General features: G+C 36.1%; 1 protein-coding gene across 1 annotated transcript in view; it reads right to left on the minus strand.

Annotated features, from left to right (window-relative positions):
• Positions 1-14,000, minus strand: part of DCN (decorin) — a 37,988-nt gene extending 23,988 nt beyond the window's left edge. Inside the window, exons 1-3 of the mRNA XM_070755817.1 lie at positions 13,813-14,000; positions 10,027-10,258; positions 671-783 (exon numbers count right to left, since the gene is read on the minus strand). Coding sequence (XP_070611918.1) covers positions 671-783; positions 10,027-10,222 — 309 coding nt within the window. The 5' untranslated portion in view covers positions 10,223-10,258; positions 13,813-14,000. The remainder of the gene's footprint in view (positions 1-670; positions 784-10,026; positions 10,259-13,812) is intronic.
• Between the last annotated feature and the right edge of the window lie 275 nt (positions 14,001-14,275).

Raw genomic sequence — 14,275 nt, forward strand, 5'->3', positions numbered from 1 at the left:
GAAATAGAGTGAAAGAGAGGAAGAGAGAGGTTTTCTTTGTCCAAACTTTTCTTTAGCCCGCCCCCCCCCACCGCCCCCTTTCAATGTTCCCCAGGATTTTGAAAATATGAATAATGTGCCGCGGCTCAAAAAAGGTTGGGAAACACTGCCCTAGAGGCCCTCTGGAGACTGGAAACAGCCTGTTTCCCAACTTCTGGTGGGCCCAGTAGGCTTGTATTTTGCCTTCCTCAGGCTCTAAATGCTTTCCTGGAGCCGGGGGATGGTAAAAACACCCTCCCCCATTCCCTTGAAGGCTCTCTTGAAGCAAAAAACATCCTCCCAGAGCTTCTGTGCAAAAATCAGCTGGCCAGCACACATGCACCTTGGAGCTGAGCTAGGGCAACAGCTCGTGTGCCATCAGATATGGCTCTGTGTGCCACCTGTGGCACCCGTGCCATAGGTTCACCATCACTGGTCTAGCAGATTGGTCTGGACTATTTCCTTTGGTTTTTCATCTCCCATTTGATCATACTTTTTGCTCTTTTCTGCTAACCCACAGCATTAGGCTTTCATTACCTTGAAAGAAGTTATGACATATGCCATATGCATATTTAGATGTAAAATTGGGATGAAGGTGTTTGTACATTATCCCTTTAACACTAATAACACAGTGTGATTCACTATAACTTACATGAAGATCTTTCAGATTTTTGAAATCTCCATCCTTAATTTCAGTTATTTTATTGTTCTGTAAATCAAGTAGAGTAGTATCTGGGGGAAGATCTTTTGGAACTTCCTTCAAACCTATAAAGGGAAGGGATGAAAGATTATTACAAGCAAAAGAATTAAGATACCCGAAAGAAGTTAATTATATTAAGTAAATTAGACTTTCAACTTAATCAAAATTACTGCAAACAAACATATAACAGATTTTATTATCTAAAAGTTATGAAAAAATATTCAATTTGTAATATAAATCATTGTGCTCCTCTCCCTTTTTATCTATGAGGAATTTCTGAAAGCACATACAATTTAAATGCTATTCATACTGCTGTGAAAGGATTAACAATACATTTCTAATCATAATTGCCAATTTCATTAATATTCTCAGATGCCCATCACTTTTTCATTTTTCACTGTTACTCACTGTGATTTATGCATGCATGTACGTAAAATAAATAAAAAGTTAGGTAAAGATTTAAGTGCATTCAAACATTTTGAAAATTCCATGTTCTAATTATGGTCAGTTAGAACTAGACTATAATTCTGTACAACAATCTGAGGCCAGACTTGGAAACTTTCTGAATATTATATTCTGCAGGTTTCACCAGACAAATGTTTGAAGAAAGGTCAGTTACTTGTCAAGGATAGAGAGTAAATTGTATACAATCAGAATGGGCAGATCAAGCAGTTGTTTAATTGGATATGTATCCTTCTACTAAAATAACCTGTGAAATTATTTCTGTAATAATCACAATTCAAAAATACATTTTAAAAATAAAAAATAATGAGATTACTTTATTGGATTAATAAATGCTAAACATATTTCTTGATTAAAATGTCTAAATTTTATTATCACTTTGAAACTGAGACTAGGTTGCATGTATTTGTGTATGTTTATGTGAAAATGTGCATACATCTTCATGTGTTGTGTGAAGAATATATTTCTACTTAGTTGCTAAGCTTTAATACCCTCAGACAGATTGTTTAAAATGTGCAGTCATTTTCAAATACAGTTTACATGGAATTAAAATTATTTCATACAATCTTGCTTTACTCACAATCTAAATGACTTATTGCATATTCTTGTAGCATGTGTTCCTAGGCTCTGTGTTATTGTTGAATGAAAAAAATAGGGCCACACAGCTATGTAATAGAAAAAAGGGTTTTTAATATTGTTTAGTAATAGAATAACAAATTGTAAAAAATAACTGAAGTGACTTAATTGTTCATCAATTTAATTTAATTTTAGCAAATTTATATCTCATCTTTTTTTTCATCAAAGAGCCAGTAATGGCATGAATGAATTTCCAGATGTGTCCCTTCTAGGCACTAAACACAGTTAAAGCGATTTATGTCAGAAGTTAACTATATCAACTACATCTCTATGTAGCAATTGGGGTTTCTTTTCAGTATTCCATCTTTTGTTTTTTCCAGGATTCAGAATGTACAAAACATTCATGTATAGCTAACTTGTGAGCAATCATGTAATTGAGCTGAAACCTGCTATCATCGACTACATTATCTTTCAGTGGGCGATTTGTTCTGAATGTCTTATATCAATGATGGTAAACCTTTTCTTGCTTGGGTGCCAAAAGGGCGTGCACGTGCATGATAATGCAAGTGTGTGTGCCCACACCCATAGGGCAATGCCCTTCACTCTGTGCATGTGCACACAAACATCTCATACTGCTCCCCCACGCATGTGCACAGGCCTCACTGAAGCCTTCAGACTTCTGGTAGGGCCATTGGTCTGTTTTTCACTCTCCCCAGGCTTCATGAAGCTTTCCTGATGCCTGGGGAGAGCAGAAAATGACCCAAGAAGCTGACAGGTCCATTGGTTTTTTTGCCATTCATATGTACTGGAGGCTTTCCTGAAGCCTGGGGAAGGCAAAAACAGACACCTTGCCCTCCAGAAGGCTGAAAATCAGCTGGACAGCATGCACATGCAGAGTGGAGTTGACACAGGGCAATGCCTTGCGTGCCTTCAGATATAGCTCTGCGTGCCACCTGTTGCAGGCTTACCATACGTTTGCCATCACGGCCTTATATGATGTGGTATATTCTAGTAAGGTATAAATTGCATTAATGAGCAAAAAAAATGCAATTTATACATTAATGAGCAAAAAAAAGTGCTTAGAATATGGGATATGCTAATTCTTAATGGCATTGTGATGGTGCCAATCATTGTTGCCTCTGAAATTTCCTGTATTTTTGATATCTATAACTGAGAAATTGTAATCTTTCCACTACAGGTAGCCAAAACTACCGTAAAAGGGAACTATTAGAGCATTTACAGGAAAAGGAGAGTAAAATCAATTTTCAAAGTAGGGATTGGAAAGCAAGAGGCCATGTCCAACTGGCAACAAATTTTTGAATCTTTGTGCTAACTAGATGTTACTGGTATAGGCTATCTCTCTCCAAAGGGTTTGGAAATAAATGAATTAAAAATGTAATGATTGCTGCTGTGTTAAAAAAATATGTCTACTGTGGTGTATTAATTTTGCTTAATTATATGAAATATATCATTTTTGCAAAAAATATTAAAATCAAATAAAATTAAATTGAAACTATAGCACTCCCAGATTCTCATCTCTAAATTTTCCTATCCATTTTATCCATTACTTTTTCAGAGAAAGTATTTCACTGTTGGTTACCTGTTGTTAAAACCACAGATTCCTAGCCTCTCTTTCAAAGTCTCAATTCCATAAATTGTGAGGCTGTAAAAATCAGCTGTGGACTTTGTCTTGGTTTTAATACCTAATGAGTATTTGATTTTTAAGGTTTAAGATAAGACACCTTGCCACCTATGCAAGGGATGGGCCATGAGCCGGTATGGCGGGAATGCTGTTCCAGTGGTGGAAATGGAGCATGTAGCCTTGTTCCATTGCTGTCGGGCATGCACACGCCATGCACGTGCAATCAGCATGATTCCGATAAAAATTACCAGGGTTTTTATGCTTCCGCATATGCACGGAAGCAAAAAACCCGACAATTTTTGCCCAAATCCCGTTGCTGGAAGGACGTCTGCGCAAGGTTTCAGCTGCTGAATCTCACTGCAGTGCTGAGCAGCAACAACAGCCTGTCCAAGCTCCAGCTGTGTGGCTTGCTTTCTGCTCTCCCGTGCTGCAGGCAAATGCCTGCGGCATGGAGAGAACAGAACATGCCACGCGGCTGAAGCTCAGGGCTGCACAGCCTCCTCCCCAGGCCACATGCCATCTTCCTCTCACACCCCATGCAAGCACCTGAGACAAAAGGTAAGGCAGGTGGCCGGCAGGAAAGCATTCAGGTTGTGAATGGCAGAGAAGCCACTCGCAGCAGGGCAGGCGGCCAGCGGGGAAGCACTCGGGCCACGAGCAGCAGCTGCCATGAGCAGCAAAGCAGCCACAAGCAGCAGAGTAGCCATGAGCGGCAGGGAAGGCAGACAGTGAGCAAACGGGCGGGGCAGGCGGCGGGGGATTACTTATCTGATTTTCACTCTTTTCAGCTTTTTTGCTTTTGTGCATTCACAGGAGCAAAAAGCCAGAAATCGCATGTCCTCTCATGAGCCTCTGTGCATACACAGAAGCTAAATCCTGTGCCATTCCCATGGCGCCGGGAATTGTGGCCCATCACTGCACCTATGTCATATCTTATCTGACAGATTTCTTATAAACACTGTTTGAATACACTTGCATAATTTATCCTTTTAGGATTTTTAGAAGCTTATAATACATGAAATAGAGCCAACGTTTTTAAAAAAACATATGGCAATGATTGATTTTCTGTAACATTCCTCCATTTATTATTCACAGATACTAAGGCTTAGCCTGATGATCAATATATGTCCATTATTTTTTCTATCTTTTATAGAATAAATTCTAGCTGCCAGTCAAGTTTAATTTGTGTGTTTGTGTGTGTGTGTGTTCGTGTGTGCATACATGGAACATTTCCACCAAGTCTAATAAAGTCATATTTTTTTAAGAGGGAACTGGTAGCAGAGAAGTTGGAAGAATAATCATAAATATAAAACATTTCAAGAACTGAAGGGTTATTTGAAAAATTATTTAAAATCACAATAACAGAAACTCAGAAGATCAAGAAATTTATATCAAGACTAAAGGACTCCCAACCTGGTCAGTAGGTAGTGTGGTAAAGGATGTACAGTGATCCCTCGATTAGCACGGTCTCGATTAGTGCGAAACGCTACAACACGGTTTTTCAAAAAATATTAATTAAAAAATACTCCACGGTTTTTTTGCTATACCACGGTTTTTCCCACCCGATGACGTCATACGTCATCACCAAGAGTCACTTCTCTGTCTCTTTCTCTTTCTTTCCTGTCATTCTCTGCTTCAATCATTTTCTCATTTCTCTTTTTTTCTCCCCTTTTTTTACATTTCTCTCTCTCTTTCTTCCTCTCTCACACTCTCTTCCTCCCTCTCTCATCTCTTTCTTTCCTTCTCTCTCTTTCCTTCTCTCTCCCCCCCTCCACTTGCCCACGAGAAGGAAAAAAGCAACCTCTGCCGGGCAGCTCCCCTTGTGCCCCCGCTTTGTGCCTGCCTCTTGTCCCTCTCTTTTGGGGATTTTTTTTTCTTTTCTGTCTGAGTGCGTCTGTGTGAGCGCGAGAGAGGGAGTGCGTGTATGTGTGTGTGTGTCTGTTGCGGCTTGGGCTGGTCAGCCTCGGAGGCGGGAGAAGGCGAAGAGGTAGCAAGCGGGGAACCCGGCGGGGTGGATGGCGGCGGCGGCGTGTGTGTGTGTGTGGTGGCTGCCTTCAGCTTGGGGTCGCCGCCGGCGTGCTCGAAGGACGCGCCGCTGCCCGCCTTGGAGCCCTCGAAAGCCTCGTCGTCTTCTGTGCTCTGCTCGCCGCTGCTCTCCAAGCGGGGCGCAGCGGCTGGGAGCGCGCGCCTTTTCTGCATGGATCCTGGCTAGCCTTCGCGCCTCTCTTGAAGATGGGGAGCCTGTCGACGCGCTGTTTTCCCCCACTGAGGACAATCGGGGTAAACTCTTTTGGTTGGGAACCAACCGGCCCGGTGCTCTTTTGGCTCTCTTGGGGTTTCCCCTTTGCCTGGGCAGCAGGAAGACCCAGGGAAGGTTCCTTTGGCCGCCCAACAGCTGATCTGCTCCGCAGTGCAGCAGCAGCGAGGAGCTGAAGATGGGGTTTCCCCTTTGCCTGGGCAACAGGGAAACTCCATCTTCGGCTCCTCGCTGCTTCCGCGCTGCGGAGCAGATCAGCTGTTGGGCGGCCAAAGGAACCTTCCCTGGGTCTTCCCCGCTGCCCACACGCAAACTCCACCATCTGCGCATGTGCGGCCATGGGAAAAAAAGGGCGCGCATGCGCAGATGGTGTTTTTACTTCCGCACCACTATAACACGGAAAATCGATTAGCGCAGGAGGTCTTGGAACGTAACCCCCGCGCTAATCGAGGGATCACTGTATTAGAGAAATGGATTTGTTTGCAAATGGTAACAAAAATAAATAAAAACTTGCAAAAAAATACAAAACTGGAAGAAAATAGCAATGGACATAGAGCAGGATATTAAGAAGATATAAAAATTAAAAACCTCAGCTTTAAATAGTTTTACACATTTTACATTTAGCTGTGGAAAATCAGAAAGAAAGATGAAAGAAGTAAGTTTTCCACAGAGGTTTTAAATATGAATATTTAGCTTTCCCCCCTGAAATACTGAAAACAAACAGAGCACTAGATTCAGTCCAGATGGTATCCATCTTGGTTCAAACAATTCAGCTATGAAATTGTTTATCTTCTAATAAATATATGTATCGTGTTGCTAAGAGGCCTACATCAGAGAAGATTGGGAAGCCAAGATGATAGAAAACAGAGATTAAAAATAAATTATACATTCTTGCCAAAGGAGTCGTACAAATGGTTGGATTCCTTAAGAATCTGTTATGGGAGCAATGCCTTTTCATAAACCAAAATGAGTGGTGAATTGCAAAATGGCTATTCTACTGGGGTCACCAAAATTCAAATAACCAATTAACTCTTAAAAGTAATAATTAGGTCACATTTTTGAAGTCACTCAGAACTTAAGAATAGAAAGGTTAGACAGATAAAGGTTTCTCCTGTCCAGTTATGTCCAACTCTAGAGCAGGTTCTCATGTCTATTTCTTAGTAGAGGGAGGCAACATTATATCTACGGTTGACCTATCCAGATTCCTAAGAGGTCAGTAAGGGGCGAGTACAAGTGCACTAGAGTGCCTTCCGTCCCCTGTCCTATTGCTCTCCTATATCTCCTATATACCTTTCCTCTATTCCTATATCTCTTCTTCTATTCTTTCATTGATATATTCTATTCCTATATCTTCTTTTCTATTATTTCTTAGATATATTTTACTATGAGTATCTCCTCTATAACCTTCATCATGTATTTTACTATGTGTATATTGATATACTGTATACCCACTAAAACCCTCATTGTGTATTGGACTTTTATATCCTTTCTTTATATATAATAACTCATGTCTATCCTCTTCAATATGTATTGTGCATTGGACAAAATAAATAAATAAATAAATAAATAAATAAATAAATAAATAAATAAATAAATAAATAAATAAATAAATAAATAAATAAATAAATAAATAAATAAATAAATAAATAAATAAATAAATAAATAAATAAATAAATAAATAAATAAATAAGATACTTCCATAGTCATGAGGCCAACATCACTATTCATTGGGATGCATAGAACCCTGCTATCTTTCCACTGAAGTGATAGCTATTTGTCTACTTGCATTTGCATGCTTTTAAACTGCTAGGTGGGCAGGAGCTGAGGCAATTAATAGGAACTCACCCTATTGCACAGTGCTTAGCTCTCGAACCCAGGCTGTCAGTTTTCCAGCTGACAAACTCAGCATCTTTAAACTGCTAAATCATTGTGCCCCTAGAATCAGTGAATACACATGCCTTTGTCTATTGGAATTATAGTTGTGGATTCAATGAAGTATGATATTGTGGATGCAACAAAGAATTGGGAAATGTGTATGTATTTGTGTGTACAGACACACACATTTGTGATTGTGTGTGTGTGTGTGTGTGTGTGAGGGAGAGAGAGAGAGAGAAAGTTTCATTAGACTAGATTAAATTAATTAAAACCAGTTATGAAATTCAATCTCCATCAAAATTGTTAAATCAGTACTATCACTGACTACCAAATTTTGCCAAACATGCAATTAAAGAATCTTTCTATGTAATTAACATGCAGTTAAGGAATATTTTACTAACCAATTGGTTAGTTCAAGCACAATTTAAGCTTACACCAGAAGTGATACTCAATATTTTGATATTTGGTAATAACATCATCTTCTACTCTTGTCTATTGGAAATGGGGAAATCTGCAGAGCAGCAATTAGCCTTGTTGCAGCATAGCAATATTAATTCACTTGGAGTCTAGGAACTTCTACTGCTAATTGCAAAGCAATCAATCATTTGCTGATGTGGGAAGAAGGGAAGGTAGATTTCCTATTTTTTTAGCCCAGTAATTTGGAATAAAGCAACATATACTTAGGGTATAGGAGCAATGCATATCATTTGTTAGAGTTATAAAATATGTTGATGAATTGGGATATAATCAGAATCTTTGACAGGACATTTGAACAGACATATCCTTTGGAACTTACTTGTGGCAACACAACTACCTAGCAGGCAACCTAACAATTTCCTCTTTTACCGTAAGGACAGTATTTATTTTTGGAATTCTATAAATATATGTACATGGAACACTGCATTGAAATAAAACTATACTCAAAATTCCACAGCATCATTTGTAGTTATTTCAACCATTTCATTTTAAAAACATGAAAAAGCATTTTAAGAAAAAGTCAACCATGAATACAAGATAGATACACCCTTTAGAAGTTCATAAAAACACCACAGTATTTTAAAGAGAAATGTGTTTCTCTTATTGTTTGCATTCTAAGCTTTTTGATAAACAAAAAAAAGCATCTTAACTGCCTCTACCCAGGTATTTTCAAAACTGAATAAAATATAATTCAGGAAATAAATTAGTGCAAATAATAATTTAGTGAATATGAATAACAATTAATATACACCCATTTTTTTCCAAACATTTATAAACAATCCTTTAAAAGATTTTAGGTGAATGGTCTGTTATCAAAACATTGTACATGCTTATACTATCAGTGAATCCCTAAATTATATCCAGAAATGCATAATGTGATTAAAAAATCAGTATATCCTACTGTTTATACTTTTATATAATTCTTATCATTCCAGTAGGAAATGTAAGAAAGTTGAAATTCCTTTTAATATATAGGACCAAGAATGTTTGGTTAGCACTCATATTTTATGTTTCTATGTATTGTTTATCACTTAAGAACAATGCAGCTCAACACAAATTCTAAACCAAAATTTTGTGATGTAGAAAGAAAACTTCAAAGATTTTTCAGTTCATGGCCTTTATATATGAAATTTAGCAGGGTTTCAGCTTTATGGCATCAATATTTGACATTCGACTTGTTTTAGAAATGAATTATCAGTCCATGATGACAGTTCTTTTCAACCAAGTGAAAGATATAAATTTCAATTTTTTGGCATCCTAAATGGTTAAGAATGACTGATGAATACAAATATTTCTTACTTTCTGACAATTACATGATTTCTATGTAGCTATATTTCTACTAAATAGCTAATACCTCTGGAAAATGACCTCTTATACAATTTAAGGGAAGAAATAATAAAACAATTAATGCTCATTACCTGTTATAAACAGTTTGTAACTACAACAAAGAATTGAAAATGATGAGAAGAACTGAAGACAGAATACAACTCAGGAAATAAAAAGCTACTTCCCTTATATTTGCAACTTACTATAGTTGAAGGAAATTAGAAAAACTTTAAAGCATAATGGTATTGTAGCCTTTATATTCAATATATTTCATTCGTGTTCTGATTATTTATTATTGATACATTGTACTGAATTATTTTCTTTCTGCCTCAGCCAGTCTTAAAAAATACATCTTCAACATGGGTAGAAAGAGAACAAAATAGATTATTAATGCTAAATTAATAAATTGCAGTTGAATTATATGAAGTTTCCATTTTTCATTTAATTATATCCCTTTTGTTCTCCATATGATTAGGAATAAATAGACAGAATAAAAAGAATGGAAAGGAACTGGAAACCAAGGCCTTATTTTTCTACATGTTGATAAGATTATTCAACATAACATCACATATTTTAATTCATTTAGAGGAAACTCAACACAATGAAGACAGTGTTATTGCCACAGAATAATTCAAACTCATTTAAATCAATCAAAACAAACATTTTTATAAGGTAATATTTCATTCAACTTACCTAAATCAGAACACTGAACAACCCGGAGGTGGCATTGACAACGAAATGGGCATACTGGCATGGGGGGATATCCTGTAGGTTCAGGCATTCCAGAACCTGCTTCATCTTCAAGCATAAAATCGAACAAGCCTCTTTGATAAAATGGTTTGGCCAAGCAAAGTGGCAGGAATAGAAGAAAAAGGATAGCCAGTTTCATGATTTAGTTCATCTATTCAGCAAAGCAAGAATGAATCTAGAAGTCAAAGCAAAGGTGTACAAGTTGGAAACATAATTTGGGTATCTTTTGCACATTTATCATTTAAAAAAGCTTCTGGTATCACAGTATTTTGGTGCCATTGTCCAGATGACTGGTCAAACATATCCCAAGGATGCTTTGTCAAACTGACAACAGATCATTGTGTTGTTACATCCCGAAATGTACCTATTTCATACATGTGTGTGATGCCATAATGCATATAGTAAGGGGGCAGGGCTTGTATTACAGCAGCATGATGTATCTTGTGTTATTTGACACCTTCTGACCCCATGCATATACCTCCAGTTATGGCATTGCAGGTCCTTCTGTTCTTGCATGATATTGTTACTATATCTTATCTTATATAGTTTTCAGGTAGAGTTTGGATTTTAAAAATGTTTTAAAAGTCCTTTATTACATTATTTTAAAACATTTTTTAGCATTGCGGTTTTTACTCCATTTTAAATAAATAAGGGTTTTATTTTCACAATTTATACATGAAACAGAGAACCATTGTTACCCATAGTTTAAAAAAGCAACATAGAGACAATTGTATATATCACTGATTTAATTTACATGTTATTAATAACAGATGCCTTTAAGGGAACAATAATGTTGGATAAAGTCATACAAACTTTCCATCTCTAATTTTTAGTCTACATTGAAACTGGACTGAAATCTTTTTTCCCTCTACATTTTATAGTTGGATGGTTGTTCTGAAATTTATGAGTGAGGTTTGAGTGGGCGAGATTGGTTGATTGATTTTGACAATCAACAAAGTTACGAGGTAGTAAAAGAAAGTGTTATTTACTTAAAATGAACTTTATGCATCAAAGGGAGGAAAAAACCTTCAGTTGTCATAATAATGCAAATGAACTTTACGCCAATACATTGGTAGGGAACTTAAATTACTAATTAGGCAACTGATATTTAATTGAAAATTCAGGTCTTCTAGGGTGAATGATGAAAGGAGAAATGGGAGGAGCTCAAAGGATTTCTATGCATAGAAATTTATATAAAGCTCCTTTTGAATACTTAAATTGTATACAAGAACAAAATCAAACAAAAGCCAAATCACAGAAAATATTGATATTATTGCTAGAGTATTAAAAATTGAAGCCAAGTTTAATTGTTCAATGAACCAATGAAATAAACACAAATGCTCACTGCTCTTAATACATTTTTAGAATAAAAATAGTGTATGAATAAATAGTATATTTATTCAGACAAATATGTTGTCTTTTGTTGTTTCTTTGGATCTAATTTAGATGGTATCACTGTGGCTTGAATTCTGCCCTCTTATTGATCCTAATTAGGATCAATAAGTATTTATCAGTATAAGTTTCATTAGGCAAATGGTTGACAATTATTTCCCATATGAACACTGACTTGTGAAAAGGAAAAATATTCTCTAATCTTTATATTTACTCTCTCTCTATTTCTCATGTATGTATGTATATATACATACACACACATTGTCAAAATGATATGAAAACTGGTATCTCATACCAGAAAACCATCATGCCATTTTATTGAAATAGTAATTTACTAGGCAATCTATTTAATTGCAGGGAAGTAGAAATTATAGAATTACATTTTCAGAAAAATCCTTGTACAACGTAGGGAATGAAATCCAATCAGGTTTTCCAGCGGTGGAAATTATTCAAGACTTAGGATAAAAGGTAGGCATTTTTGTTTATTTCTGCAGCCTTCCATAAAAGTATGCAGCACAGAATGAAGAAAAGAAAAGAAAAACATTGTACAAATGGATTCTCCTTTGTGAAACATTGGGTTATCCTCATATTTCCTTCACATATTCATGCACTACCTTTTGTTCCCATAATCATCATATGGGAGAAAAGCAGGCGAGAAAAATGCCCCAAAGTCACCTCTTAAGTTGCATTATGGGATATAAACTTGCACCCAAGATGATCTATTCATTCCTAACACTCTAGAGGTAACTAACTCAACCCAAAGCTATGTAGATAATTTAGACTTAGAGTCCAGAAATTCTAGCCAATTGCTTTATTCTGCATTAACTGATTCATTTGTGTATAGTGAATAAATATGTTTTTTAATCAGGGGAACACATATTCTAGGGCATTAAAATTAAATATATACTAAAATTGTTATTGTGGTCATCAAATTGTCATGGCATATAGACTAATTCATACGATGATAATTTTTAATTCTGTAATAGTAATGAAATATGATGACACTATAAAAACAAAGGGATGCTTTGGATTAGATAGTGTATACTTTAAAGAATTGTTTTCAATTAAAGATTAACTAATTTTGATTATTGGTTTGGAGGTATAAATTATGTATGATTATTACATTTTAATCACAACCAATGCTTATGAATTATTAAAATGCTGTCTTTAAAAACATTTTAATAATCTAAAATTAAACAAAGTTATTCTGCGTTTAACAATGGGCCTTATCCTGCTGTATTCCTTAGTAACTGTAGGATCTTTCATCAAGTTCTCCATGACTGTACAATGGGAGGTAGTCCCAGGAGACTAATGGGATATTATTCTGCATAAATTTGGATAGGAAATTCAGAATAAACATACATGGTTATGAAGAAGCATACAAAACCTCAAAATTCCTCGAGCAATAAAAACTGCAAATATGGAAAGCATATTTTGAAACAATATATTATATTACAAGGAGCACAGAGATGTTGGTGCATGCTGCATTTTGTTGTGGTATTTCTGTCCAGGATTTTAGATCTTTTTCTGCAAGATGAATCAGCTGTAGCCACAATCCTTGGAATAAATATTTAACTTAACAGACTGTGGAAGACAATACTTTATCTTGCTCTTAAACAAAAGGAAACTACAGTTCTGTTTTACTTCAGAATTATCCTTTGATTATCATCCTTTGATAAAACTGTAAATGAATTTCAGGTACCCAAAACTTATTAGGTATTTTTAACTGGGAAGTTAAATATGGTATTCTGCAGAGTCTTAGAGAAACCCATAAATATCAATTTTCAGACAGGGTGACTGTCTGCTTTTACAGTTTTTTACTTTTACCACTGTATAGCTCCGTTTGTTTGTCTTTAGTACTTTTCAGCTGAGAATTTCCCTGTCTAAAATACCTAATCATACATATGAAATATACAATTTTAGAATGTTTAGCAGGATCTTTGATCCTATGAGAAATGGATTTCCTCTTTAATTTAAAACAATCATTGGGAAGAAAAACATTCCAATATTTCAAGTGCAAAATGAAATCTCACAGTTCTTTCATCTTACAATATCACCCACTCCAAGCTCCACAATGCAAGAAAATCCATAGTTGCAAAATGCCTTAAGAAGCATTCTAAAAATATCAACAACAAAAAATCTCCCTGAAATGTAAAATGTGGTTAGGAAATATCTAATGTTCTCAATAACGTTCTCAAATGTAACAGATACAACATTTCTCCCCCACACACACACAATATTTCCCCCCACAACAAAGAACTTTTCTTACACTCTCAGCAAGGTTTTGCTTTTTAAAAGTGAAAATACATTCAGAACTATTCTTAATGAAAGCCATACCTTTTCATCCAGGGATTTGCAACAGGCACTCTTGGAGCTAAGATGCAATTAATTGAAAAGAGTCAGGCAGAAGATCCTGCAGGTGTGGAAAGGAGGAGGGGTAGTTGAATGAGGCAAGACTGTCACTTGGTAAGAACCCCTCCTGCTTCTTCTATTCCATAGCACAGTTAAAAAGCAACGTTTTCCTCAATGAAAAGGCTGCAGGCTGCTGACACCCACAGTACATCATATGGTAATGATATGTCTCCTGCATTGTAGCCAGAAACTTTATCAGCCCCCATTTTCCCTTTTCCTTTATTTCTTTTTCATGTGTTCAACTTCCTAAATACTTTTACAGATTAGCAAGAATAATGGATGTCATTTTTCTTTCCTTTAGCAAGCCCAACTATGAACTTAATTTGAGGATTTTTCTAGCTTTGGAGCATTTTTCCCCAGCTTTGAATTATATATTAGAAGAAAAAAC

The sequence above is a fragment of the Erythrolamprus reginae genome, chromosome 6, assembly GCF_031021105.1.
Source record: "Erythrolamprus reginae isolate rEryReg1 chromosome 6, rEryReg1.hap1, whole genome shotgun sequence".
Classification (NCBI taxonomy): Eukaryota; Metazoa; Chordata; class Lepidosauria; order Squamata; family Dipsadidae; genus Erythrolamprus; species Erythrolamprus reginae.